Raw genomic sequence first — 27,262 nt, 5'->3', positions numbered from 1 at the left:
TCGGTGGTATACATGAAGTCTTCCTCGGATGGCCGTTCTGACCAACAGGGCTAAAGAAACTAGGCTTGAGTCTAGTATAATACCTGCTTTCATCCAGAAACAGCGCCATTCAGGTCAATGGCTTGTGACTGGTATTGGTATTGCAGGACCGTTCCCTTAAAGTGAATGGAACTGTTCTGCAATGTAATACTACACCCAACCTGTAGACAGGTGGGGCACTGTTTATGGAAGAAACCAGTCATGTTTCTTGGAATCTAGTAATATGCAGGACAGTCTACGAGTTTATATGATGACTATAGACATTAGATGAATGCCAGCCGAACCAGCCTATTTTGACAGGACAGGCCAACCATCCCCAGGTGTATATGAAAAAAACGTTGTCTTCTAAAGACCTACCTTCATGACCTCACTTCCATCTACTTCCATAAGCTTGCGGAGTGCTTGAGATATAGGTCTAGGATTAGAGCGCCAGTTTAGAAGACCAAGTAAGTCCACTGGTGAAAGATACAAGTGACAGAGGAGGTCAGCCATGTCCATGACAACATACAACCTAATCCTCCCATATACCACGTGTCCACATCATCTCCTCACCGTTCTGGGTTAGCTTGGTGGAACAGATCAAGGTGCTGATCTGGAAACTGTCCTTAGTAGGTGTTAGGCTGGGTGCGTGTCCTCTCGGAGAGCGGGCTTCTTCTTCCTCTTCCTTAGTAGCAGGGAGCAATAAATACATCTTGGCATCATCCGACTTCTTGCTATCACCCTATAATAAGCGGGTTACAAGGAGTTTTGCATTAGGCTACCGTCACACAATATTGCTATGGGTCCTGGGAATCATTCAGCAGGGGCATGATGATTCATGTTGCCTGTTTTTCAGGAGTCATAGGGCAAGATGAGATTGGTTGCCTGACACCTATTGTTCCACTTCTTGCTATGACCCTTGGCTCCATTCCCAAGAAATTCCTAGGTTTAAGGTAGTCTTGCTACAAAGCATCAGGTTCCCTGTTGGGCGCCATGCTTAATAGGAATGTTTCCCTATGGGCTGTCTCATCACATGGTTGGCTGGACCCCTCTCCGGGTGACCCTAGGCTCAGTTTCTGACTATGTCACCGCTTCATCCGCATTACTGACATTAATCCATGACTATTCAGGAGACTACGATCTGGGAAACCAACCAGGAATGTCCATACTTCCTTGCTGGAGTTTAGGATGAAGAACAGGGACATTCTATAAACTTTGCATCCAGTCTATGTGTGGCTTACAAATTGAAAAACACATCAGTTCATAGAGAAACGTTACCATTAAGCATGGCACTCGCAGGGAACCCGATGGTTTGCAGCATGGCGCCCTTAAACCTAGGCAGATGTGTCAATTTGACTTACAGCAATCTTTTACCTTTACTTCTAAGGTGAGGAAGGATATTGCTATTCTGCGGTAAGCAGAGGAGTTGACCATTGACCCTCATACTCTGAGAAACTCCTATCACGTGAGCTTCATTACAAGTTAAGACTGATTAACCCACAAGCACTAAATATTATATACCTTATATATGATCAGGTCATGAATGCCATCCCTCAGCGTGGTCCCATCTTGGTTCATCAGTCTGACAAAAGCAACTCCAAACACCTTCTCCGACTTGTCCCGAGCTAGAAGAAGGTAGAGAAAGCAAACATGGTGCTACTGCTTAGCTTTTGGGGAAAATTGAAAGAATATTCTGTATGGTTAAGGATCATCTAAGAGTGAATTACTACTGTTTCCACCATCTAATAGATCTGTCCCTGATATATCCATTGTAGTCTCAGGCCTTACTATAACTCCTAGGCAGCAGGCCCGCTGCCTCGGGGTCATGTTTGACGCAGACCTTTCCTTCACCCCTCATATTGAATCACTCGCACGTTCATGTCACCTCCACCTCAGAAACATCTCCAGAATATGCCCTTTCCTTACCAGAGATACACTAAAGACACTTATTGTCTCTCTGATTCATTCTCGCCTTGACTACTGTAACTCCTTACTAATCGGTCTTCCCCTCACTAAACTCTCCCCTCTACAATCTATTCTGAATGCAGTGTCCAGGCTCATCTACCAGGCTAGACGTTACAGCGATGCCTCTTGTCTGTGCCGGTCACTACATTGTCTGCCTAGTCATTATAGAATAAAATATAAAGTTATCCCCCTCATCCACAAGGCTCTCCATAATGCTGCACCTCCATACATTTCCTCCCTCATCTCTGTCTACCGCCCAACCTGTGTTCTCCATTCACTCAATGACCTAACACTTACATCCTCTATTATCAGAACCTCCCACGCTCGTATAGAAGACTTCTCCCGAGCTGCACCACTTCTCTGGAATGCTCTACCCCGGACAATCAGATTAAATCCCAATTTCTACAGTTTCAAACGCAAACTAAAGACAAATCTTTTCAGACAGGCCTATCACATGTCTAACGTAAACCCTTCCGTGTCGTAATTAAAATCCCTAAAAATGAACCCTCCTCTGTCCCCGCTCCCACATTACCCCACATGATATGATGCCATTTCAGGCTAACTCTATGTCCAGGCACCATCTGCACGTTAAGGACACGTTGATGGCTCATATAACTTTATGTTTGTGTAATGACAGTAACCTTTATTACAAAAGTGTCTGACCTCTGCATAAGCAATACCGCCCCTGCTACCTCCTGTGCCACCCCCTCTACCTCATAGATTGTAAGCTCTTGTGAGCAGGGCCCTCAGTCCCATTGTGTGAAGTGACTATTATTCTGTAATGTCTCTTTCTGTCTGTACTTGATCCCTACAAATTGTACAGCGCTGCGGAATATGTTGGCGCTATATAAATAAAGTGTATTATTATCATCTAGGATAGAACTGTAAGTATTCCACGCTAGGATTATGAAAATGCAAGGAAATCTACTGCACAGTACCTGGATGTACCACTCTCCTTATATAAAACCTTCTGTATACTATCTTATCCGTCTAGTAAGACTTACATTCCTGAGAAGAGCGGTGCCGGAAAGTGAAGCGTAGATGGCAGTGACTGACATCTTCTATGGGAATGGAGACCTGCAGAGACAGAATAAGTGACCGCTGGGTAAAGATACTCACATAATATTGTATTGTAACCCGTTCTTCTTCATTTTAAGGAGATACCCGGCTGCTATGCCAGTCCACAAGCAACTAGAAGCCGCGTATCATCAGGACGGTCCCTTCCATGTAATCTAATAGACAGTAGAGAGCAATATTATTCCTCCTTTTATGGTGGCCTATGGGTGCCATGTGCCGCTACAGAACTTGCTCAGGTGTCCATCCCTGGCATATACCAGCAGTAAGGACTCCTCAGGCCAATAGGTCAACCTAAAAAAAAAAATGACTGCAAAAAAGAAATAAAACTCCCCAAAGAATGTCTTGGCTGGGTCCATAAAGGGTTAAGGAATTTTAAGTATCACTTACGTTGGGTATTGCCGTATATAAAGACAAGGGTGGTGCTGCCTTAAGTGGCCAATAAACCTCCTGTGCCAGCCTTCCCTCTGCAGTTATGTTCTCTGCCAGCTGTCTAGGACAGGAATCTGCTGGCGCACAGGCTCCTGGCTCTGACATAACTAGAGCCGCCACTCCCAGGGCACGCCGAAAAAGACCACATTAATATCATTGTCAGACACTGCTGCATTATGTAGAGCAGTAAGAGAACGGGCGTAAAACGGACCCCGGGCCAGACCGGAGCTGTGCAGCCAAGTCTACAAGGCTCAGCGGCCTGTGCTGTACACCTTGGTACAGAATGTATCAGTAATACTATCATTCACCCACAGCGTCCCCCTCCCTCTCACCTGATCTTACCCCCACCCTTCACCTTCTTCAAATACATTCTACATTGGTTTTATATTACTACTATTACTACAACAGGGGTAATAAACTGGTAGACGCTGGCTGCATCGGTACAGGGCTCATCCTATGTTTAACCCCCAGCAGTCTACATATAGAAAATCATTAAGTATCGTCTGTATATAGGAATGTAAGCAGGGAATTGTATCAAGCTTTGTATATCTTGGAGAGACCTGGGGTATACGAGATACTGCTGCACATATAGTAGTTAAAAAGTTACAACCATTAATGGACTCATTTTAGGCGAGTGGTCTGGGTTTTCAATTCATTTTAGAGGAACAGTCTGGATTCATTTTAGGGGACCGGTCTGGGGTCTGGATTCATTTTAGGGGACCGGTCTGGGGTCTGGATTCATTTTAGGGGACCGGTCTGGGGTCTGGATTCATTTTAGGGGACCGGTCTGGGGTCTGGATTCATTTTAGGGGACCGGTCTGGGGTCTGGATTCATTTTAGGGGACCGGTCTGGGGTCTGGATTCATTTTAGGGGACCGGTCTGGGGTCTGGATTCATTTTAGGGGACCGGTCTGGGGTCTGGACTCATATTAGGGGACCAGTCTGGGGTCAGAATTAATTTTAAAGGACCAGTCTGGATTCATTTTAGGGGACCGGTCTGGAGTGTGGATTCATTTTAGGGGACCGGTCTGGGGTCTGGATTCATTTTAGGGGACCGGTCTGGGGTCTGGATTCATTTTAAGGGATTGATCTGGGGTGTGAATTCCTTTTAGGTGATCAGTCTGGGGTGTAGATTCATTTTAGGGTAATTGACAGTGTCAGACTAAGTAGGGACATGACCTACTGACAAAGGCAATAGTAACATCCAGTTGTCTATTTATCATTACATTTCCAGGAGGAATAACCGAGTTCTAAGAAAGCATTGTTCCAGCAATGTTACATTATAGGGGAACACAAGTGCTTTGACAATAAGACATTCTAGGACAGCTGAGATTTCCTCTTTAAGAAACTTCTAAACGACAAATGACTAACCTTGACTGTCTCGTACCAGCTCGGCTGCTTGACTTGATAATACACCACAGATTTATACTCTGGAAGTCCTTCCTGTCCAGCTCCAGGAATTATGGCTTTCTACAATGGATAGAGTCATAAAATAAAGATTACACAACCTCGGAGTCTGGTTGTAAGACATGGTCCAGAATGTCAATATGTGATGTCCAAACTGTACCTCCAGTAGATTCCCCTCCTGGTCATGGATAGACATGGTCACTTCCACATTTTTGGGTGTTTTCTTTTTGCCCTTGTCATACTCCCCCTGGATCAGAGTGATATAAATGTCATTTCGGACATCTCCTGAAAGATAAGAGTGGAGAAATTTGTCATCTATGGAATCCATCGTATCTATCTATCTATCTACCTATTATCTATCTATCTACCTATTATCTATCTATCTATCTATCTATCTACCTATTATCTATCTACCGATCTATCTATCTATCTATCTATCTATCTACCTATTATCTATCTATCTATCTATCTATCTATCTATCTATCTATCTATCTACCTATTATCTATCTATCTATCTATCTACCTATTATCTATCTATCTATCTATCTATCTATCTATCTATCTATCTACCTATTATCTATCTACCTATTATCTATCTATCTACCTATTATCTATCTATCTATCTATCTATCTATTATCTATCTATCTATCTACCTATTATCTATCTATCTACCTATTATCTATCTATCTACCTATTATCTATCTATCTATCGATCTATCTCCTATCTATCTATCTATCTATCTATCTACCTATTATCTATCTATCTATCTATCTATCTCCTATCTATCTATCTATCTATCTATCTATCTACCTATTATCTATCTATCTACCTATTATCTATCTATCTACCTATTATCTATCTATCTACCTATTATCTATCTATCTATCTATCTATCGATCTATCTCCTATCTATCTATCTATCTATCTATCTATCTATCTACCTATTATCTATCTATCTACCTATTATCTATCTATCTATCTATTATCTATCTATCTATCTACCTATTATCTATCTATCTATCTACCTATTATCTATCTATCTATCTATTATCTATCTATCTATCTACCTATTATCTATCTATCTATCTATCTACCTATTATCTATCTATCTATCTACCTATTATCTATCTATCTATCTACCTATTATCTATCTATCTACCTATTATCTATCTATCTACCTATTATCTATCTATCTATCTATTATCTATCTATCTATCTACCTATTATCTATCTATCTATCTATCTACCTATTATCTATCTATCTACCTATTATCTATCTATCTATCTATTATCTATCTATCTATCTACCTATTATCTATCTATCTATCTACCTATTATCTATCTATCTATCTACCTATTATCTATCTATCTATCTATCTATCTATCTATCTATCTATCTATCTATCTATCTATTATCTATCTATCTATCTACCTACCTATTATCTATCTATCTATCTACCTATTATCTATCTACCTATTATCTATCTATCTATCTATCTATCTATCTATCTATCTATCTATTATCTATCTATCTATCTACCTATTATCTATCTATCTATCTACCTATTATCTATCTATCTATCTATCTACCTATTATCTATCTATCTATCTATTATCTATCTATCTATCTACCTATTATCTATCTATCTACCTATTATCTATCTATCTACCTATTATCTATCTATCTATCGATCTATCTCCTATCTATCTATCTATCTATCTATCTATCTATCTACCTATTATCTATCTATCTATCTATCGATCTATCTCCTATCTATCTATCTATCTATTATCTATCTATCTACCTATTATCTATCGATCTACCTATTATCTATCTATCTATCTACCTACCTATCTACCTATTATCTATCTATCTACCTATTATCTATCTATCTATCTATTATCTATCTATCTATTATCTATCTATCTACCTATTATCTATCTATCTATCTATCTATCTATCTATCTACCTATTATCTATCTATCTACCTATTATCTATCTATCTATCTATTATCTATCTATCTATCTACCTATTATCTATCTATCTATCTATCTATCTACCTATTATCTATCTATCTATCTACCTATTATCTATCTATCTATCTATCTATCTACCTATTATCTATCTATCTACCTATTATCTATCTATCTATCTATTATCTATCTATCTATCTACCTATTATCTATCTATCTATCTACCTATTATCTATCTATCTATCTACCTATTATCTATCTATCTACCTATTATCTATCTATCTATCTATCTATTATCTATCTATCTATCTACCTATTATCTATCTATCTATCTACCTATTATCTATCTATCTATCTACCTATTATCTATCTATCTATCTATCTATCTATCTATCTCATATCTATCTATCTATCTATCTATCTATCTATCTATCTCTTATCTATCTATCTCTTATCTATCTATCTATCTATCTATCTCCTATCTATCTATCTATCTATCTATCTATCTATCTATCTATCTATCTATCTCCTATCTATCTATCTGCTACATACCAGGCAGGATGATCTCTGGGAATCCCATCTTCCGGGCTACAGCGGTAGATCTGTCCACCAGATGAGAATATTCCTTCTGTACTTGATTCAAGTCTCCAGGAAGAAGTTTAAGAGAAATCCAGAGACCTAAGAAGAAGTAAAGAAGGATAAATCAGTGGGAACGCTTCGCTTCTCTTCACGTCTCCCAAAAACTACCACAATACAACCTTGATTTTATAGACGCGTCAATATTTCAATGGCCGGTATTGGGACGTGTAAGCCCTGCCAATGGTCAAATCAACAGGGAGTTTCAATTCTGGAACCTACATTTTTTTTAGCGGATAGGGAGTAAGTTTCTGATCTCTGGGGGCCTCACAGGATACCCCAGCGATTAGAAGAATGGGGTCCGAAAATCCTCCATGCCTCCACTTTGCACTTGAAGGACCAATACCCTTGCGTGACCAGTGCTCCATTGATTGCTATGGGGCTACAGGGTCTGAGAGCAATGGTCACCCAAGCACACCGGTGCCCCATTTACAAGGAGGAGGCATGGGGAACTTTCACTGAGGGACCCAACGGTTATCCCCCCACCTGCAATGGACAGGGCCATGTATGTCTTATGGACATGGACTACGAGGATGGCCACAAATAACCGAACACACGGAAACCTCATACAAAATGGCATTGAATGGTTTTAAGGATGCTTTTGAAGAATATAGTCAATATACATAGGCCATAATGGAAGTTTGGTTCACAACGTCCTGTAAGATCGGAGTCCATACCCTGCCCCTTGTGGTTGACTTCCTTGGCTGCGATCACCTTGTTGTAGATGGTGGTCAGTGGTTCATTCTCTGCCAGTACTCGGGAGGTGCTGAGAGGAGACATGATGAGCTGCCGCTGGCTGATATAGTTCTCCTTGGCCATTCTGAGGGTAAAGTAAATGTATATAGGTAACCATCGTAGTATCAGAACAACAGACAGGGGTTCGTAGGTAAAGGGAACTTACGGATGAAAAGGAATGAAATGTTGCTTCTCCTCATCATCTACCTTCCCATGGATCACATCTGAGATATCCATTACTGAAAAATACAGAAGAGATAGATATAAACCCAAGGGCAGAAACAGTAACCCTGGGGCCCCATAGCAAAACCTAGATTTGGACCCCATTATACAATGATTGCTTACTCTGGTGAGTGAATTCAGGGCTTCAAGAGAGGGTCTTTAATTTTCTACTTACCCTTTAGCTGGTGCCCAGTGCCCTGGTGGTAAGGCCCCTGTATACATCACTGTCAGAATGAGTATACATAATAAAATGACTTAAAGTACTAGTCCTAGAGAGTTTACCTGCAACGCCAAAGGGCCTTCTCAAGCCAAACGTATGCTTCTTCCCATCCTTCATTTCCATGTGTCCTACCCGTACAATCTGACATACGAGGCTGATCCGCGGGCGTATTAAATCCAGACTGCTCAGGTCCTGAAGAGGAGAGAGGTCAAAACTAGAATGAAAAACAAAATGGATGTGGTTCAAGATCAACAAGGAAAGCAGAAAAGGAAGAACAGACAAGAAGGAAGAAGACTGGGCTGGATAAGAGGGCACTATAATCTCATGGGTACGGTAGGCAGATAGCATTTTCCTATACAAAGGGCTAACACAAAACAAGTATACGGTGTGGTGTACTTGTATCCCATTGGGGTACTATGTGTGCCCATCTAGTGGCAAACAACAGGTCAGAGCCTTCTGTTCTAGATATACTGCCAACAAAGGGATCAGATCTAACAAAGGGACCACTGTCATGGAGGAGTGAAGAAAGGGAAGGGTTTTAAGTAGAGATGAGCGAACAGTAAAATGTTCGAGGTCCGATATTCGTTTCGAGTAGCCCCTCAATATTCGACTACTCGAATCAAATATCAAACCCTATTATAGTCTATGGGGGGAAAATGCTCGTTTCAGGGGTAGGCAACGTTCAATCAAATTATACTTACCAAGTCCACGAGTGAGGGTCGGACTGGATCCTCCATGCAGTCTTCTCCTTGCAGCGTCCCCGCGGCATCTTCCGGCTCTTCATTCACTCTGCCAGGCATCGGGCCTGGGCAGAGCCGACTGCGCATGCCCGCACTACAAGTGGACATGCGCAGTCGGCTCTGCCCAGGCCCGATGCCTGGCAGAGTGAATGAAGAGCCGGAAGACGCCGCGGGGAAGCTGCACGGAGAAGACTTCTAAAGGTAGGAGAAGAACCAGCATTGATTGGCCGACTGTATAGCATTCTGCCAATCAATGCTGGTTCTGCATCAAACTTTTACATTCGAACAGCGAGTGGTACTCGATCGAGTACGAGTATTTCGAATACAGTAGTATTCGATCGATCGAGTACTACTCACTCATCTCTAGTTTTAAGGAGCATAAAAATAAGAAATTATGTAAAAAGTAGACTCCATTAGCAATGAAACTTGTTGATTCGTATGGGACGGTCCATATGTACCAAAATGACAAGACAAAGGCATACTGGACATGCCAAGTCCATTGAATCTATGGAGTCTAATGGTGACTTATCTCCTTCTCTCTACAGAAAAGTCCTATAAAATCTTCCCGATTATGGTCTGGGCTGACCTAGGTAAATAGATCTGGATAATGGGGAATCCATAGTTTGGACATTTGGTGACCTCAGCCACTGATTGGTGGGGGTCCCGGGTGTCGGACTTCCACCTGACTTATCAATTCTTGGACAACCCCTTTACGTTGCAATAGAAGTCGATAAAACCAAGAGGGAAAAAAACAGGCAATAAGGAAAATAATATGTGTAAAGTGAGAACAAACATGATACGAAAAGGAGAACAAAAACCGTGATTGTATTACAGATGAGGAAGGGGGACCAGGAGGGGGAACACTCACTGTGAACACGGCCTGCAGGTTGTTTAACTTCTCGATTTCCTTTGGCATACCGGAGCTACTCCAGCGGACCAGGTAATTCTCACTGTAGGGAAAGAAATCAGCCATAAAAGAGGCCTTAACCTTATTTTGGGGGGTCGGATTTATGACTACACGACCAATGGCCTTACCTGATGAAGTGGGAACTGTCTGGGTCATAAAGACACATCAGCAACTCTGAATCTTCCCCCATGTTACATACAAAGTTCTTAAGGTTGACATACAGACTATACGTGTGAGCTAGAAGGAGCATGGCCGGGCTTCGGCAATCCAAGGGCTGCAGCTGGGACTGGAGGGAAGACAATCTGATTTAATACATTTAGAAGTGTTTTAGGGTATGTCAACATGGCGGAAACTACTAAGCTGTATATTCTAAGAAGGTTTTAAGTGGATCACGAAACGTATGCCTTCACGGAGCAATGTCGTCATCATCCGCCGCCCACAGGGATTGCATAGGGTAGGAATTCCAATAAAATTTTTACTGTATATTTTGGAATACAACCAGGCCTAACTCAGTCTACCTTCTCTTCTTGTATCCTCTCATCAATTCTCCTAGAAGCGGTTTCGTGGGATCGGAACAGGGTGATCACACTGGTCTCATCCGGGTCGAGGATATTTCCATTTTCGTCTCTCACCACAACAGCCAATCCGAGAAGACTGAAAAGCACAAAGCAAGAGAAAAATATCAAAAAATTCCACTTTGGGAATAGTCTTGATTAGAAAAGTCCTATAATTTCTTTTGTATACAGCATTGTGCGTCTGCATGGCAATAGACTACAAACAAACCCCATGTAGTCAGAATCTGCAGTCATGTATCATTCAGCTGAGCCTTTCCAACGTGCGAAGAAGATAGTAGAAATGAGGCAGGAAGGGAATAAAACACCTACGGGTTTGTCTGGAGACTGCGTGCAGAGCTCTATTTTCCGATAACCTTACCGATTCCCATAGTCAATCTTTGCCGTCACTTTTTTCCGCAGTTCGGCCAAGTCATCCTTCGGGAGGGTGCCCGACATAATCTGGGAGCGCCAGTCCATGAGTTGGGTCATCATGTCTTGTATCTGGATGAACAGCAACCTCTGATTTTGCTGTATGGAACATGAAAGTATAGTGAGCGGATTATAAAGACAATCCCTTGTAGGTCAGGAGACCGCAAGGGTTAAAGAAACGGTCCAGTCAGGAGCTCAAAATTATATACTGAACTATATGGGATTCTATATATACTATATCAAGTCAGAACCTATAGGGGATGATACTCTACCATCTATTTTCTATAGATTTGCTTTTTAGCCCACAGAGCGGTGATCTGTGACTACAACTTGGTTCATAGGAAGTCTGAGATAGTCTAAGACACACCCACTGCCTCACCATTGGTTCAGTCCGCTGTTTATCTACCCACTTTGCAGCTCGTCTTCTTCTGACTGGCTGCGGTAAATAAGCACAAGCCCATCACAAGCTCACCAAGAAGTCAGTGCATGGCAAGCAGCAAGGACAGAAGGATTATAATTGGGGTTGAGCCGATCTTGACTTTTCAGGATCGATTTTGAAAACCGATTTCCGATCATTTTTCATTCGAACCCGATCTCGATCCCAATTCCGATCCCAATGCAAGTCAATGGGATTTTTTTACTAATCAGAGATCGGATTTTAAAAACAATCCTATTCACTATACAGCATGGAATCTAACAATTGAACGCTTTACTTGTTAGGATCCACGCTGTGTAGTGATTTTTTTTTAAATCACTAAGTAGCCAGAGGATTTTTTTTTTTAATCCTCTGGCTACTTAGTCCCCCCTGGTGTCCACTTACCTGCAGAGATGGCTTGTCTGGTGCCCGGTGTTCTCAGTCTTCTTCGCCTCGCTGCTCCCTACCTCCCAGGTTAGGAGGGTGTGGGCGGGTACTGGGAGGGGAGACGTCACGTCTCCCCGCCCTGTACCCGCCCACACTCTCCTAAGCCACAAGCCCCGCCTTCTTCCTAGCTCTTTAACACTAATCTGGGAGGCAGGGGCAGTGAGGCGAAAAAGAACGAGAACACCGGGCACTGGACCAGCCATCTCTGCAGGTAAGTAGCTACTAGAAATGTTAGCTAGTCTCCCATTAGAATGAATGGACGCAGCCAGCGCGCAGGGGGTTAAGGCTGTGTGCCAGCTGCTTCCATTCATTCCTATAGAACCGCAGCTTGCCTTCACACTGAGTATACACGCCGCTCAGAATGAGTGGAGCGTATACTCTGTGTGAAGGCTAACATTGTTAGCTTTTTTCCACAATGCTTGGCCAGTAGCAAAGCATTATGGGAAATAATCACCGATCTCGATCCCACCTAAAAAGATCGTGTTCGGAATTCTGATCGTGATCGAGAAATTTTCTTGATCGCCGATCGGAATCCGATCTTTTCCGAACACGATCGCTCAACCCTAATTATAATATATAGAGGACTAAACCAGCACAGAGAAAAAGATTATTTACACGTAATTGTGACGCATATACTGAGCCCAATGAGTAAAGTAAGGGGGGGCTTATAGGGTTGCTTTGCTTACCACATACAGAGAGTGCCAGAGAACTGACCATTCCCGCAACGTGGCGGTGAGCTCCTGTACCAGGGGAAGCTCGCTGAGTACTGCCGGCTCATGGTGCCTATAGGAAACAAAAAATGAAGACACACCATGAAAATGAGCATCTTACCCATAGATATATGTTTCTTGTAACTATTTTATTAGTCCCCTCCCCTAGTGGGCTTGATCTACGGTCATTTGATTGCAAGTCCCATAGACGGCAATACACCTGTATTGCCGTCTATGGGACATTCTGTATATTACTATTGTGGAAGGTCATAGACTAGCCGCAATGGTAATATAGCAATGACAGGCCTGGGAGCCTTCAGTAGGCTCCCGGCTGTCACCAGAACAGGTCGGCTCCTGTGATATCGCCACGCAGGAGCCGGCCTGCAACTTTACAGGTATGGGGTCGGTGGGGACTGGCCCCGGGGGGGAAAGGGGGGGCCAGGGCCTGCGGCATTGCTACACTCCTGTCCTGCAGGAAGCCAGCCAAATTTTGGGGAAAAAAAGTGCGTCTTATAGTCCGAAAAATAAGGTATATATTTATTGCATTTCTGTTTCAGATTTTTTTTTTTTTTTTTTACTTTATAGAGAAGTACATAACATACAAAAATTTCTGGAGGTCAGCGATCTTACCCTTTGTCATCCGTCACTTCCTTAATGTGAATATAAGTTGCTGGGAATATGCCCTGTAAAGACAAAAATATAGTGAACACTGAGTAGGGTCAGGGCCGGCTCGAGGTGTATGTGGGCCACCAATAATATTAAAGGCATGTTCACAAGGGGCATCTTTGTAAAAACTACATGAATGTATTACATTAAGGGGGCATTATACTTCAGGGAGCAGAGCAAGGGGGGCATTATACTGTGGGTACTACAGTGAGCTGAACATTATATAGTGGTGGCCACAATGAAGGGGGGCATTATACTGTAGGGGATATTATACTATGTGGAGACCACAAGTAGCATGATAACCTGTCAGGGCTACTAAAAGGGCAATGGTTGGGAATGGGTGGAGCCGAAATGAGCATGGGAGGGCTGGAGGCGGGCTTACAATACCTAAATTTGTCAAGGCGCTGCAGATTTTGTCCCTTTTTCAGTAATTTAAAAGTTGGGAGGCCTGCCATACCCAGTGAAAAATCAATGTATTTGCGGAAAAATGGTGCACCATGAAGAAGAGGTGCAGGTCCTCCGTTCTCAGGATGAGTGAGGGTCCTTAAGCTTGACCTCGTTGATCGTAAAGCGAATACATTCTACTGTTACACCATCACTTTAAAAGGGAATCCGGCAAGTCGATTTGGGACACCAAACCACCCACAGGTCCTTACATACTGGGGGTTTAAGGTCCCCACTTACCCAGAGAGGAGTCCATTGAGTCTCATCGGACTCCTCTCTGGTGCTCCCAGTGTCTGTGCCGTTCTTCAGTGAAACGGAGGCTGTGACCCCGATTTCACTGCGTAAGTACTGGATGTCCGGGCATGTGCACTGGCTCCGAGGTGTACCCCTATAAGTTCACTGAACAACTGCGCCAGCGGCAATATAGGGCACGGATGACTTATAACAGGGCGCTCTGGGACACTAAACCTGGTCCATAAGGGCCGGGGGGTAGTTTGGTGTCCCAAATCAGCCTGACAGAAATACGACTAACCCTATAAATCTGAATGAATCATTAATTCCGTACACCTCTAGGGGGCAGTAGAGATATGTGGCAAGTATTGTGCAGATGCATGCAATGTACTCAGAAGAATGATAGTATTCGGGAGGAGTGCTCATACTTCTATGGCAGAATTTGCTAAACACGGCAGAAAATAATCCCATGGACATGTTATATTGCACTCGAGGTATGCGATGTTGCATAATCTTCTGGGGGATGTACCGCAGAAATGAAATGCCTGATATGATTTATCGTACAGCGCGGCGCTGGCACACAAGGCAATATCAGATCTGGGTTTATTACAGCTCACCGAATTACACGACTAAGGCTCAATGGCTCCATAACAAATGAAGGTCTTGATTAAAAAATCTCCTACCGTATTAGGTACACAGCCCCTGTGCAAGCCAATGTGTCTATACGGTAATAGGCTACACGGAGGCCATTGGATTGAATGGCTGTCCAGGATCGGGTAGATGGCACTGCATTCTGGTTATAGAGGAGAGGTCCTGAGTGGGGACCACCTCTATAACATTCACTTGCCACGGTAAGGCACATGGACCCAGACAAGCTCCATTTTACCAGGCAGTAGTCAGAGATAGGAGCGTGTCGCAACGTGCTGGACTTTGACCCATTACAGTCAGTTTTATACGCCCTATATCCAGGGCGTATACAGATCAGGTCTATATGGTGTCCTTGGCCACACCCGGCAGGTATATATATATCCCAGTATGATGTTCCTATTAACCATGCGCTGGCTGCAGCCTTCTCCTTCCTCTTCTCACTTCCAGATAAGAAGATCTCTTGCAGGTTTTATTTGCTCTGACTGATGTCTGGGATAGTCACATACTCTGCCGGCCAGATATTTACACAGACATTCTTTAAGATCTTTCATCTTCGGGATAATCTGTGATTTTACAGCAGTCACCGACCATAAATCACCGCAGATCAAGCCGTAATCTAATCCAGCCTATAAAATCTATGGGCACGCCATTATTTCTGCAGGATGATAGAGACAGAACACGAAAATGGTTTCCTAAATTTGAATAAAAGTTCAGTTTCTCTCTTAGAAACAGCGCCACTCTTGTACACTGGCTATGTCAGGTATTGCAGCTCAGTCTAAACTAAAGAGGATCGGTCTCCTGACATATCTGTTTAAGTACTTCCCTCCCCATTAAATAATCTCTATATTGTGCAATCCCTGTTATTCCTGCTGGAAATGTACGAATCAACACAACTGGGTTTTACTATTCCATTTTTTGTTTCTTACACATTGTCCCTGACCGTATCAGACTGTATAGGGACACCCACATGGGGATAGGTAACACCCACTTGTCAATTTATGTATACATTTCCAGGAGGAATAACAGAGGAATATGGAGGATATTTATGAGGACTTGCATATTGAATGCCAGTCTTTATAATCCCGGAAGAGTTGCCTCATTTATGACAAGACACGTGCCTCTTTATAAACGCAATGGCGCCTCTGCCGTAGAATCGACGCCATCCTCTAGTGACCATTCAGCGTACATTGTATTAAAGGTAGCGCAACACCTAGACGACTTTCACGAAAAAGGTGAGGGAGATATTCAGCCCCAGCGATGTACACACTGTATACGGGGAGGCCATGTCCACCTTGTATCATGTATATTACAGGCCGGCTGAGTGCTGGATGTCTGTCTGCTCCGCACAAGCTGATATTAAACATGTTCTGCAGAAGGAATGCTCACAAGGTAAACAGCAGATTATACCCGAGCGCCCGCACGAACCTACAATTACCCCAATGAATCACCACGTCAATGTGGAAACCAGCAACATGGAGATATTCTAGGGAATGACATTCTATACTGCCCAGGGTGGTAGATGCCCCTCAATGTGCCCATCCCACAGGGCTGGATAATACCAGGTTTTGTCCCCTCACCTATTAGGTAATTAGGGTCACCAACAGCGTTAAGTGCCATCTTTTCTAGTGGACCTCCACAGTCACTAGCCGGAAAGCAGGGGGCCCTCCACAGTCACTAGCCGGAAAGCAGGGGGCCCTCCACCGTCACTAGCCGGAAAGCACAGGGCCCTCTATCGTCACTAGTCGGGAAGCAGGGGGCCCTCCACCATCACTAGCCGGGAAGCAGGGGGCCCTCCACCATCACTAGCCGGGAAGCAGGGGGCCCTCCACCGTCACTAGCCAGGAAGTAGAGGGCCCTCCACCATCACTAGCCAGGAAGCAGGGGGCCCTCTACCATCACTAGCCAGGGAGTAGGGGGCCCGCCAGCATCACTAGCCAGGAAGCAGGGGGCCCTCTACCATCACTAGCCAGGGAGTAGGGGGCCCTCCACTGTCACTAGCCAGGAATCAGGGGGCCCGCCAGCATCACTAGCCAGGAAGCAGGGGGCCCTCTACCATCACTAGAAAAGAACAAGGGGCCCTACTGTCACTAGCTAGGATGAATCCTTATTATCACTAGTTGGGAAGAAGGGGACCTCTATCATCACTAGCTGGGAAGTTGCGGGGGGGGGGGGGCCTTACTGTTACTAGCAATGGGGAAGCAGGAGGCCTCTACTGTCATAGATATCCATATATACCTATAAGGGATAGATTTAAGAAGGCAACTGAAAAGTTAATTTTCTGTGCATATGCTATATATATATATATATATATATATATATATATATATATATATATATATATATATATATATATATATACACACACACACACACACACAAATACATAACATATCTGCGCATAAATACACACACACTGTATGGGTCCTCTGCGAGTGTACTGATGGCCCTTTAAGATATAATTACGGTCTGTGACGTCTCTCGGGCTGTCTCGTGTAAATTACAGAGCGGGTGTAACAATAGACCTCCCGGCTGCCGCTCACACTGCCGACCACTAACCACTTACAGTCTCCGACCTCCCAGATGGCGGCCAGCTCTACCATAGTCTTTGGTTTAGTAAAAGTTACTAACTAAAGGGGTCTCCCTTAAACAAGGGAATTTAGGGTGGGACACAGAGAGCAGTAGACACTGGGAAAAAACATTACCAGGGTGGACTGGACTGAACATTTGGGTGGTGCCTGTGGGCCCATGGCCAGAAGAGGCCCATAGTTCCTGACGGGTGAGGTGTCTGGCATCGGCTTAGTCCCCTCTTCCCATTGAAAGAGACAGGCACGCTCAGCTGATCCAAGCATGCATGTTCATATGGGAGTTTGGATAGGAGTCTTCTGGCCTAACATGTTGAGCTCTGCTACATCTGTCTGACCCCTATATAAGCATGTGTCATAACACCTTTGTGAAGATGATGTGGCTAACCAGTGGATTTCCCTCTATCATTACCCCAGGGATGGAAGACTAGAAGGACCAGTTTTTCTCTGGGCTTATCGTGGTATAATTTTCCACGCGTGAATGAGCGTCGCCTTCTCGTGATCGCACCGTATCTGCTAAATCACAACCCCCAAAGATAACAGGACGTTATCGGTCAGGCTCAGCGATTGTATGATAGTTTATCACTGATAAGTGATTTTACAAGACAACATCAGAGAATTGCATACTTAGCACTTCCATAATATACTGTTAGGATTGGATTTATTTCATGTAGGTTTCCTTTTGATGTTATGGAGCAGTATAGGACCTGCTCTATCATCATTGGAATGGAACGGTGTCCAGTGGTCACACGGCCATTCCACTGCTCAGTTCTATTCAAATGAATGAGTCTGATCTGCAATACCAAGCACAGCCACTATAGAACGTGTGGCACTATGCTAGGAAAGTAGTGAAGAGGTCACAGCCATTAAGGTCATAATGAAACCAGCATTACAGCACAGTGACTGGCATCTATGTGTTATAGAAGGTTCGCTCACAAATCTGACAACCTGTTATAGCCATCCCATCAGTAGACCCCGGTGGGGTTGTCAGACCACTTCTACATACAGTCCTATGAAAAAGTTTGGGCACCCCTATTAATCTTAATCATTTTTAGTTCTAAATATTTTGGTGTTTGCAGCAGCCATTTCAGTTTGATATATCTAATAACTGATGGACACAGTAATATTTCAGGATTGAAATGAGGTTTATTGTACTAACAGAAAATGTGCAATATGCATTAAACCAAAATTTGACCGGTGCAAAAGTATGGGCACCTCAACAGAAAAGTGACATTAATATTTAGTAGATCCTCCTTTTGCAAAGATAACAGCCTCTAGTCGCTTCCTGTAGCTTTTAATCAGTTCCTGGATCCTGGATAAAGGTATTTTGGACAAACAATTCAAGTTCAGTTAAGTTAGATGGTCGCCGAGCATGGACAGCCCGCTTCAAATCATCCCACAGATGTTCAATGATATTCAGGTCTGGGGACTGGGATGGCCATTCCAGAACATTGTAATTGTTCCTCTGCATGAATGCCTGAGGATTTGGAGCGGTGTTTTGGATCATTGTCTTGCTGAAATATCCATCCCCGGCGTAACTTCAACTTCGTCACTGATTCTTGAACATTATTCTCAAGAATCTGCTGATACTGAGTGGAATCCATGCGACCCTCAACTTTAACAAGATTCCCGATGCCGGCATTGGCCACACAGCCCCAAAGCATGATGGAACCTCCACCAAATTTTACAGTGGGTAGCAAGTGTTTTTCTTGGAATGCTGTTTCTTTTTGGACACCATGCATAACGCCTTTTTTTATAACCAAACAACTCAATTTTTGTTTCCAAAATGAAGCTGCCTTGTCCAAATGTGCTTTTTCATACCTCAGGCAACTCTGTTTGTGGCGTACGTGCAGAAACGGCTTCTTTCTCATCACTCTCCCATACAGCTTCTCCTTGTGCAAAGTGCGCTGTATAGTTGACCGATGCACAGTGACACCATCTGCAGCAAGATGATGCTGCAGCTCTTTGGAGGTGGTCTGTGGATTGTCCTTGACTGTTCTCACCATTCTTCTTCTCTGCCTTTCTGATATTTTTCTTGGCCTGCCACTTCTGGGCTTAACAAGAACTGTCCCTGTGGTCTTCCATTTCCTTACTATGTTCCTCACAGTGGAAACTGACAGGTTAAATCTCTGAGACAACGTTTTGTATCCTTCCCCTGAACAACTATGTTGAACAATCTTTGTTTTCAGATCATTTGAGAGCGGGCTGTCCATGTTCGGCGACCATCAAACTTAACTGAACTTGAATTGTTTTGTAGAAAGAAATGGTCCAAAATACCTTTATCCAGGATCCAGGAACTGATTAAAAGCTACAGGAAGCGACTAGAGGCAAAAGGAGGATGTACTAAATATTAATGTCACTTTTCTGTTGAGGTGCCCATATTTTTGCACCGGTCAAATTTTGGTTTAATGCATATTGCGCATTTTCTGTTAGTACAATAAACCTCATTTCAATCCTGAAATATTACTGTGTCCATCAGTTATTAGATATATCAAACTGAAATGGCTGTTGCAAACACCAAAATATTTAGAACTAAAAATGATTAAGATTAATAGGGGTGCCCAAACTTTTTCATAGGACTGTAGCTATCAGTCTGTATTAGTCTACGAATAACTTTATATTAAGGCACTGGCTGGCAGACAAGGGGCGAGGAGGTCCGGCAGGAACCAACAAGATTTCCTCTATCTCTTCCTGTCTTAGATTCAGATCTCTAAAGCAGCATATGACATCCACAAGGAGCCAAATCTGTCCCCCACAAAGGTCGTGCTGAGGACCTTTGCTGCATTATTCATGTATACTGCTTTATTACTGGCTATATATCTGCACTTTCCTGTTTTGGGCTGGACATTTTGGAGTCAACATGCCATTATTGTGTGACTGTGCAAACAGGAGCCTCTTGTATTCTGGGTCTTTAGAAGGTGGGGGTTTAGTGGTTGTTAGGAGGGAGGGGGCTTCATGTACACACCACAGACTTCATTGAGAACTAGCAATACAAGAGGGAGCTTTAGCTTGTTGCGCAGCACCTTCAGCCCTATTGACTAGTTAGTGGCAGATTGGGCTAAGTGGTGGTCCCATACAGGGCCGGCTACAGGTTTTTATGGGCCCTTGGGCAACAGAGCCTCAGTGGGCCCCCTTGTGGAGGAGGCGGGAGTCGGGACACTGTGCGCCACTGCGGGCGGATGAAGCGAGTGACGTCACGCAGGAGCGTGGCATCACCTACGCCATACCTCCCAACTTTCGAACAGTAGAAAGAGGGACAAAATGTGCGTGGTGCGCAGCTGCAAATGTAGCTCCGCCCACTTTTATGTTGACTCCGCCCATTCTCATTCATTTTTCATGTGCTCCCTCACAGTATAATCCTCCTACAGTCACCCGTAAATTATATGCCCCCCCTCCATCTCTCTCTCAGTTTCATATATACCCTTCCTCTGCCCCCAGTTTCTTGTCCCCCCCCGTCTCTGCCCCAGTGTCATGCCGTTCTCCCCCCCTTCATCTGCCCCAGTGTCATGCCGTTCTCCTCCCCTTCATCTGCCCCAGTGTCATGCCCTTCCCTACACACCCTGTATTTCCTCACCAGTGGTTGGAAAGGAAAACTAGGTCCTAGGGGTGCCCCATTTTGCAACGGTGGTAATGATGAAGAGCCACAGCCACTTGTGTCCATGTAATGTAAAGTGCAAGGTGTGCGGACCCTCTTGCTATAAGTCAATGGGCATCCATGTTGCTCTGTAACTGGATGAAACTCGCTAAGTAAACCTACATTTGCATCTAACACCACATGAACCCTGAAATACCATTACACTGGAGACACGTAGCATGGAGTGCCCCGAAGAACCCTACACCATCACCTCACTGTGGCCCCTACTCAGGTCTGTAAGAGGAATGGGCGCCAAAAGTCAATGTGACTTATCTGCGCCATCTACACACTGCTGCATCTGTCATATGATATCCAACAATCTGAGGAATACTTACCTTCTTTGACTTGTTCTTCCATGTGAATCCTCTGTACCAACCTGTGAAGAAAGTCAAAAACAGACTGTTACCTACAATTACCTATATAATACACTGATACTACAGACTGAGGCCAGAAAATATACAGGGTTATGTATTATAATGACATGTTATGTTGAAGTGAATTGCACTGTTGTAGATAAAGCATCATGCAATACTTAAATCCCCCTGTGGGGGTGCTGCAGGGAAAACTGTACATTTGATCCCAGACTCTCCCACACATTACAGCCGTTCACTGCCTACCCAGTATCAGTAGACCCCGTGGTGATGTTACTTTTGGAGGTCTCTTCTAACAACAAAGCCTTGCCTATGGCGGACAATCTCCAGAGGATGTGACAAGTGTTTCATGTCTGTACTGAAAATACTATAACTGCACCTCCGCGCTTTCCGAAAACACTTAAACCAGCGAGTAAGGGAATAGCTAGATAGCTAGTAAACTACTGAATTTACAACACACATATAAGAGGGAGCATGACTGCAAGACTACATACCATGGTGACACATATATAACATAGGAGCTGTATACACTAAATGTAATTATTCTGGAGTGTGTGTATATATATATATATATATATTATTTTTTTTAAACCAAAGTTGCTTCTTTTAAATGGTTGCAAATTTAGACATACCCATTAACCCCTTGCTCCATCTCAACATTTTTGGCACCTTCCTGAAGACAGAAGTACAGTTATGTCCGTCAGATGGCGCAGAAACAAGAGCTGTGTCAACGCCATCTACAACATGTCGGAATCAGGGCGATCCCTGGTTCTGTGGGTAGTAGTGACCGTTACATCCAGATGGTTACAAAAAACAAGGGGACTTCCTCTGGTACCCCATTGCCCCCCTAATATTATCATGCATTGCCAAGTGTTTGCCATAGAAGCTGGAGGTATCGGTCCTCCATTTGCCATGGCAGAGTTGCCAACTATCCTGAGTTTGCTGCAACTGTACTGGATTTTTGGCACCTTCAGGCACGTCTGGGTCTGCAAGGAAGCGTAGCTTACAAAAACTTTGCCCAAAAGCAGGCGGGCCCGTGGGCATTCTGAAAGAGGGACTTAAAGGTCCCTATATTACCCATGTCAGAGTTGGTAATTATGCCACGACTAGAGATGAGCGAACACTGTTCGGATCAGCCGTTTCGAACAGCACGCTCCCATAGAAATGAATGGAAGCACCTGGCACGTACACTTTGCCGGCGGCTGGTCGCCGTGCCAGGTGCTTCCATTCATTTCTATGGGAGCGTGCTGTTCGAAACGGCTGATCCGAACAGTGTTCGCTCATCTCTAGCCACGACCATATGCCTATAGAACCCATATAGAGACTATATGCCTATAGAAACCAAAGAAGTACATAAGTCTCCAGACTAACAAATTGTGTATTCCAATAGCGGCACGCAAAAGTTAAATAAAGTTTTAAAAAGGGGGAAAAAATACACACAAAAAAAAAAATCTATAAAAATAGGTTTTTTATAGTAGTTTATCATCCTGATACAAGATTTTTTATATATCCATTTGATAATCCAGACTATATCAGGTCCTGTCGCTTTAAATCTTCCTAGATAACCATTCTCACTAAGTTGCAGTCTTGGAGTGTCCGGCACACAAGGGGTTAGCTCTTCCACGTCCAGCGCCACTGTATACAATGACCACATTCTGCTCGGTGACGGAGTGGGTGTAGATGAGAGATTTCTCCACTGACACTGAAGGTCAGAAGAATCATAAAAGACAGTCTCCATAATCTGACTTCTACACTGTAAGGGTGTATTCACACACGACTGATTAGTTGCAAAAATTTCTACTCCTGGAAATCAGCTCCAGTTATCTGAATGGCGTTATCACACAGATTTCTGCAAAAAAATCTGCCACATGTGAATCGAGCGGTGTTACAAGCCACCGCTATAATACTGTACACGCTATAAATACAGGTCCATTCATACATTGAAGTGTTAATGTGTCCCCGGGATGCAGGTAAATGGCCGTGTCCCTTTTTTGGGCTTCAGTGGAACAACCCATGGGGCGCCGCGGAACAGACAGTGGACTGGGACACCGGAGCACCGAGGACTGTAAGGGTTTGTGGGGGGGGGGGGGTTCACGTTTTTTCTTGGACAACCCCTTTAACATCTCTGATAGGGACATTTTAGGGGCGACTGCCCAATACCGTAGTTCCCTACATAGGTAGAAAGGAAACTGAGATACGAGATGCTGTTTGTTGGGACGTCAGACTGACGAGTCATCCCTTTACCTACATCAGGACCCTACAAACAGCACTCCAAATCTCAGCTTCCTTAAAGGGGAGGGTGGGTAACTGAACTTCCAGGTTTCCATAGAAAAAAACGAATAGTAAAAGATTTGTGGCTTCAATTTTGTGTGCCAGTTTTGGCAAAACAGCCATAACAGTGGGTGCGCCCGTTCCGGCTCCGAGGTGCCCGCTGCCAAAGCTAATGTAACCAACTTAGATACCTGCAGTGACAGGCCTGTCTTAAGATCTTCATTTTCCATCAATTAGCTGAAATAAAGCCTAAGCTTCTGTAACTAGACCCCTCACATATACCCCTCCCCCCTTAAAGGGAAAGTTTCCCATTCCTACTACTGTATTCATCAGGAAGTCATTTGCATTCCTTAATAAATGACCTCTGCAGGTGGCGTAGGGGCTGTACTGTATCTGGACAAAGTGGCTTTTTCCTCCCTGATCCGCCCTTTTTGTTATGCCCTGTTCACATTAGCATTGATTTCCAGAAATACTAAAAGAATAGACAGCTGGATCCATCAGATTTCTAACATTACAAATGCCACTAACTTATAAGGACATGTTCACACTGAGTTTTTTGTAGCAGATTTCAAGGCTTTCTCTGCCTCAAAGATTCCTTAAAGGGATTCTACTATTAAAAACTTTTTTTTTTCTAGTTGACACGTTGGAATAGCCTTAAGAAAGGCTATTCTTCTCCTACCTTTAGATGTTGTCTTCACCCCGCCGTTCGGTTAAAAATCCATTTTTAGTCAGTATGCAAATGAGTTCTCTCGCAGCACTGGGGGTGGGCCCAATGCTGCGAGAAAACTCTCTCCAGCGCCGCCTGAATCTTTTCCTGGAACATCCTCTTCATGCATCTTCTTCCGATGCTGGGGCCATTTTTTGTGGCCGCAGATGCGAGCATGTGCAGTACGCTGTGTACTCCATAGAACTACAGGAGCGTGCTGCACATGCTGGCATAAGCAGCCAGAAAAAAATGGCCGCCGGCATGCGCACTCGGCTCTGCCTGCGGCCTGATGGCAGAGCAGTCAGCGCAGGCGTACAAGTGTGACCCCAGCGCTGAAAGAAGACACAAGAAAAGGATGTTCCAGAAGAAGATGGAGGCGGCGCTGGAGAAAGTTCTCTTGCAGCATTGGGCCCGCCCCCAGTGCTGCAAGAGAACTCATTTGCATCCCGGCAAAAAACGGATTTTTAACCGAACGGCGGGGCGAAGACAACATCTAAAGGAAGAAGAACTCTGACGTGTCAACTAGAAAAAAAAGGTTTTAATAGTAGAATCCCTTTAAATCTGCCTCAATTTCATTTCAATTGTGTTGTAGCAATTTTTTTTGCAGAAAAATATAAGTACCCTGCCCTATCTTCAGGCAGATTCTAGCTGAAATACTCATAGAAATGAATGGGAGGCAGAAAAAAAAAAAAAAATGGGAGACAGGTCTTGCAAAAAAAAAAAAAAAAAGCTAGAGGTTATAGGAAACAGGACATTGCTCAAAAAAAATCTCTTATAAAAAGGTGTCAAAAATCTGATACAAAAACCTGGATCAAAGTCTTTTGCTTATCAAAAAATCCTGTGTGAACTTTTCGTAATCCGGCCTGTTGGGATCCGCCATTTTGAGAAAGAGATGGGTTTGCGTTCTGCTCTCGACAGACGTGTGTACAGAGGCCTAAAGGCTAGTTCACACAGGGCACAGAATGGCGGATTTCGGTCCTGATTGTGACGCGGAAAGCCGCATCAGAATAGGATCAAAATGTGTCATCCGCGACAGTCGCGGCTTCTCGCTCCGGATTAGGCTCAAATGGATGGGCCTAGTCTGGAGGGTGCTGCCGCGGGACGGACGCCGGGGCTGAATCAGCCGCAGAATCTGACTGAAGAAAGGGCAGCTCGCTTCTTTTTTCTGTGAGCTGGAACATGCCGCTCACGGAAAAAAGGAATCAAGCGTTCTACACAGACCTCTATTGTGAGGGGGCGGATTCTGACGTGGATTCAGCGCCATAATCGGCCATGTGCTGGTCATCCTTATAACATGCCCTTGTGTTACCAGAATGGAGGGAGGACGCATGGGAAAGTATGGGACACCGAGGAAAGGGCAGAAGTCGGGCATTTGATAGGATACTGATCCTTTGACAGGGTATAAACCAGAAGAGTATGGCCCTCAGAAGCAAGACACTGACCACTCAGAGAAGCAAGTCAGGGCCTTACTACAGGTCATGTGCCAAGGAGACACAAAGTAGGCCCACCGACTGAAAGAAGAGTCATGTGTGAACCTAAAATAACATGGCGCTTCCAGGATATGTGGTGGAAAAACCTCTCGCACGTGCCAGGCCCTGTTTCTCCCTTCTGATCGTCCTTAATAATCTAAAGAGTAAATTCCTCAACGCTCGTCCCCGTATTTGTTTTGGATCAATATTTGCTTCCTTCTTGGCACTAAGCGAGCCAGACAGTCGTACCCATGTATGCCCACGAGCAGTGAATGAAATCTGCACAAGTTATGTAATAAAAGCAGAAGAAGGGAAGCGCCCCATAGCTGCGGAAAAACAGAGCACCCCACCTAGCGCTGTCTACACCTACAGGTACCACCCATCTCTGGGAGAGTCAGACAGCACTGCCAGTCATGGCACGGAGGGCTACGCTCGATTACAAGAAAAATGTTGTCAATTTGCAATTTTTGCCACAATTTTGACAACATTTTTATTACACTGTCTGCTTAATTCCAGCCCACAGGATGAGGCCCCATCTTCATGTGTATTGTGAATAACTTATGATCTATACAACGGGATAAATGAGTAGGGGGGTCTGCCAGGACCTCAGTGGTGGTCGGATATGCACAGTGACTGATCCAGACCCAGAATCAGGTCACATACGAATGATTTAGCACAATTATGGGATATTCCCCCACCCCATGAAGGTGACATCGCACTACTGGCTCTGCAGCCAAGCACATACACCAAATTCCTGAAGCTGTGGTTCCTCTTGTAGTGACCAGGTTTACTAATGAGACAACCTGTCCAAGGAATTGGTAAAAAAAAGTTAGAATCATTCTTAAGGGTAAGGTTAAGCTGCGGCAATTCGACGAGTTTGTCCCTGGCCTTAAAGGGAACCAGGTTTGAGGCCCCTGAGGCTGCAGCATGGCTGCAAGCCTGGTGATCCACAGGATCTATTAACCCTGGGAGACCAAAATGTGGATGGATATCTGAAATAGTGGCATTGACCTTTTCATAGATCATGATCATGTCCACACATCCAGTAACATCTGATGGTGAAAACCTTAGGCACGATATGGATTCTCGCTGCGCCATATCTGATAGTAGGTGGCTGGAGGCCGAGTAAGGTAACTGGGGCACTTAGAGGGATTGACTGCCCCAAGAGTCGCTGTGGACAGATATCAAGAACCGAAGGACCAGAGGACACGTCCACCAGATGTGAAGGGTATCGCCCAAAGCGGTACAGCTTCGAAAGCAATCTCTGTGCAGGAAATTATTAGGGACATTTTTGGGCTGCCTGGCACAAGAGATAAAATGTCTAAACCAGTTCCTATTCAGACGCCACAAA

At 44.1% G+C, this 27,262-nt stretch overlaps 1 protein-coding gene across 1 annotated transcript in view; it reads right to left on the bottom strand.

Moving 5' to 3' along the window:
• The window catches only part of DOCK5 (dedicator of cytokinesis 5), a 57,469-nt gene that overhangs the window by 23,836 nt on the left and 6,371 nt on the right, over positions 1-27,262 (bottom strand). The window contains exons 3-19 of the mRNA XM_075272672.1: positions 21,430-21,470; positions 13,520-13,572; positions 12,866-12,962; positions 11,268-11,416; positions 10,853-10,988; positions 10,463-10,620; positions 10,296-10,377; positions 8,750-8,879; positions 8,412-8,484; positions 8,188-8,330; positions 7,427-7,552; positions 5,057-5,181; positions 4,861-4,959; positions 2,988-3,060; positions 1,540-1,643; positions 592-760; positions 397-494 (exon numbers count right to left, since the gene is read on the bottom strand). Coding sequence (XP_075128773.1) covers positions 397-494; positions 592-760; positions 1,540-1,643; positions 2,988-3,060; positions 4,861-4,959; positions 5,057-5,181; positions 7,427-7,552; positions 8,188-8,330; positions 8,412-8,484; positions 8,750-8,879; positions 10,296-10,377; positions 10,463-10,620; positions 10,853-10,988; positions 11,268-11,416; positions 12,866-12,962; positions 13,520-13,572; positions 21,430-21,470 — 1,856 coding nt within the window. The remainder of the gene's footprint in view (positions 1-396; positions 495-591; positions 761-1,539; positions 1,644-2,987; positions 3,061-4,860; positions 4,960-5,056; positions 5,182-7,426; positions 7,553-8,187; positions 8,331-8,411; positions 8,485-8,749; positions 8,880-10,295; positions 10,378-10,462; positions 10,621-10,852; positions 10,989-11,267; positions 11,417-12,865; positions 12,963-13,519; positions 13,573-21,429; positions 21,471-27,262) is intronic.

The sequence above is a fragment of the Leptodactylus fuscus genome, chromosome 5 (genome assembly GCF_031893055.1).
Source record: "Leptodactylus fuscus isolate aLepFus1 chromosome 5, aLepFus1.hap2, whole genome shotgun sequence".
Classification (NCBI taxonomy): domain Eukaryota; kingdom Metazoa; phylum Chordata; class Amphibia; order Anura; family Leptodactylidae; genus Leptodactylus; species Leptodactylus fuscus.
Note: the sequence above shows the minus strand (reverse complement) of the source record. Positions and strands in the feature narration are given on the sequence as shown.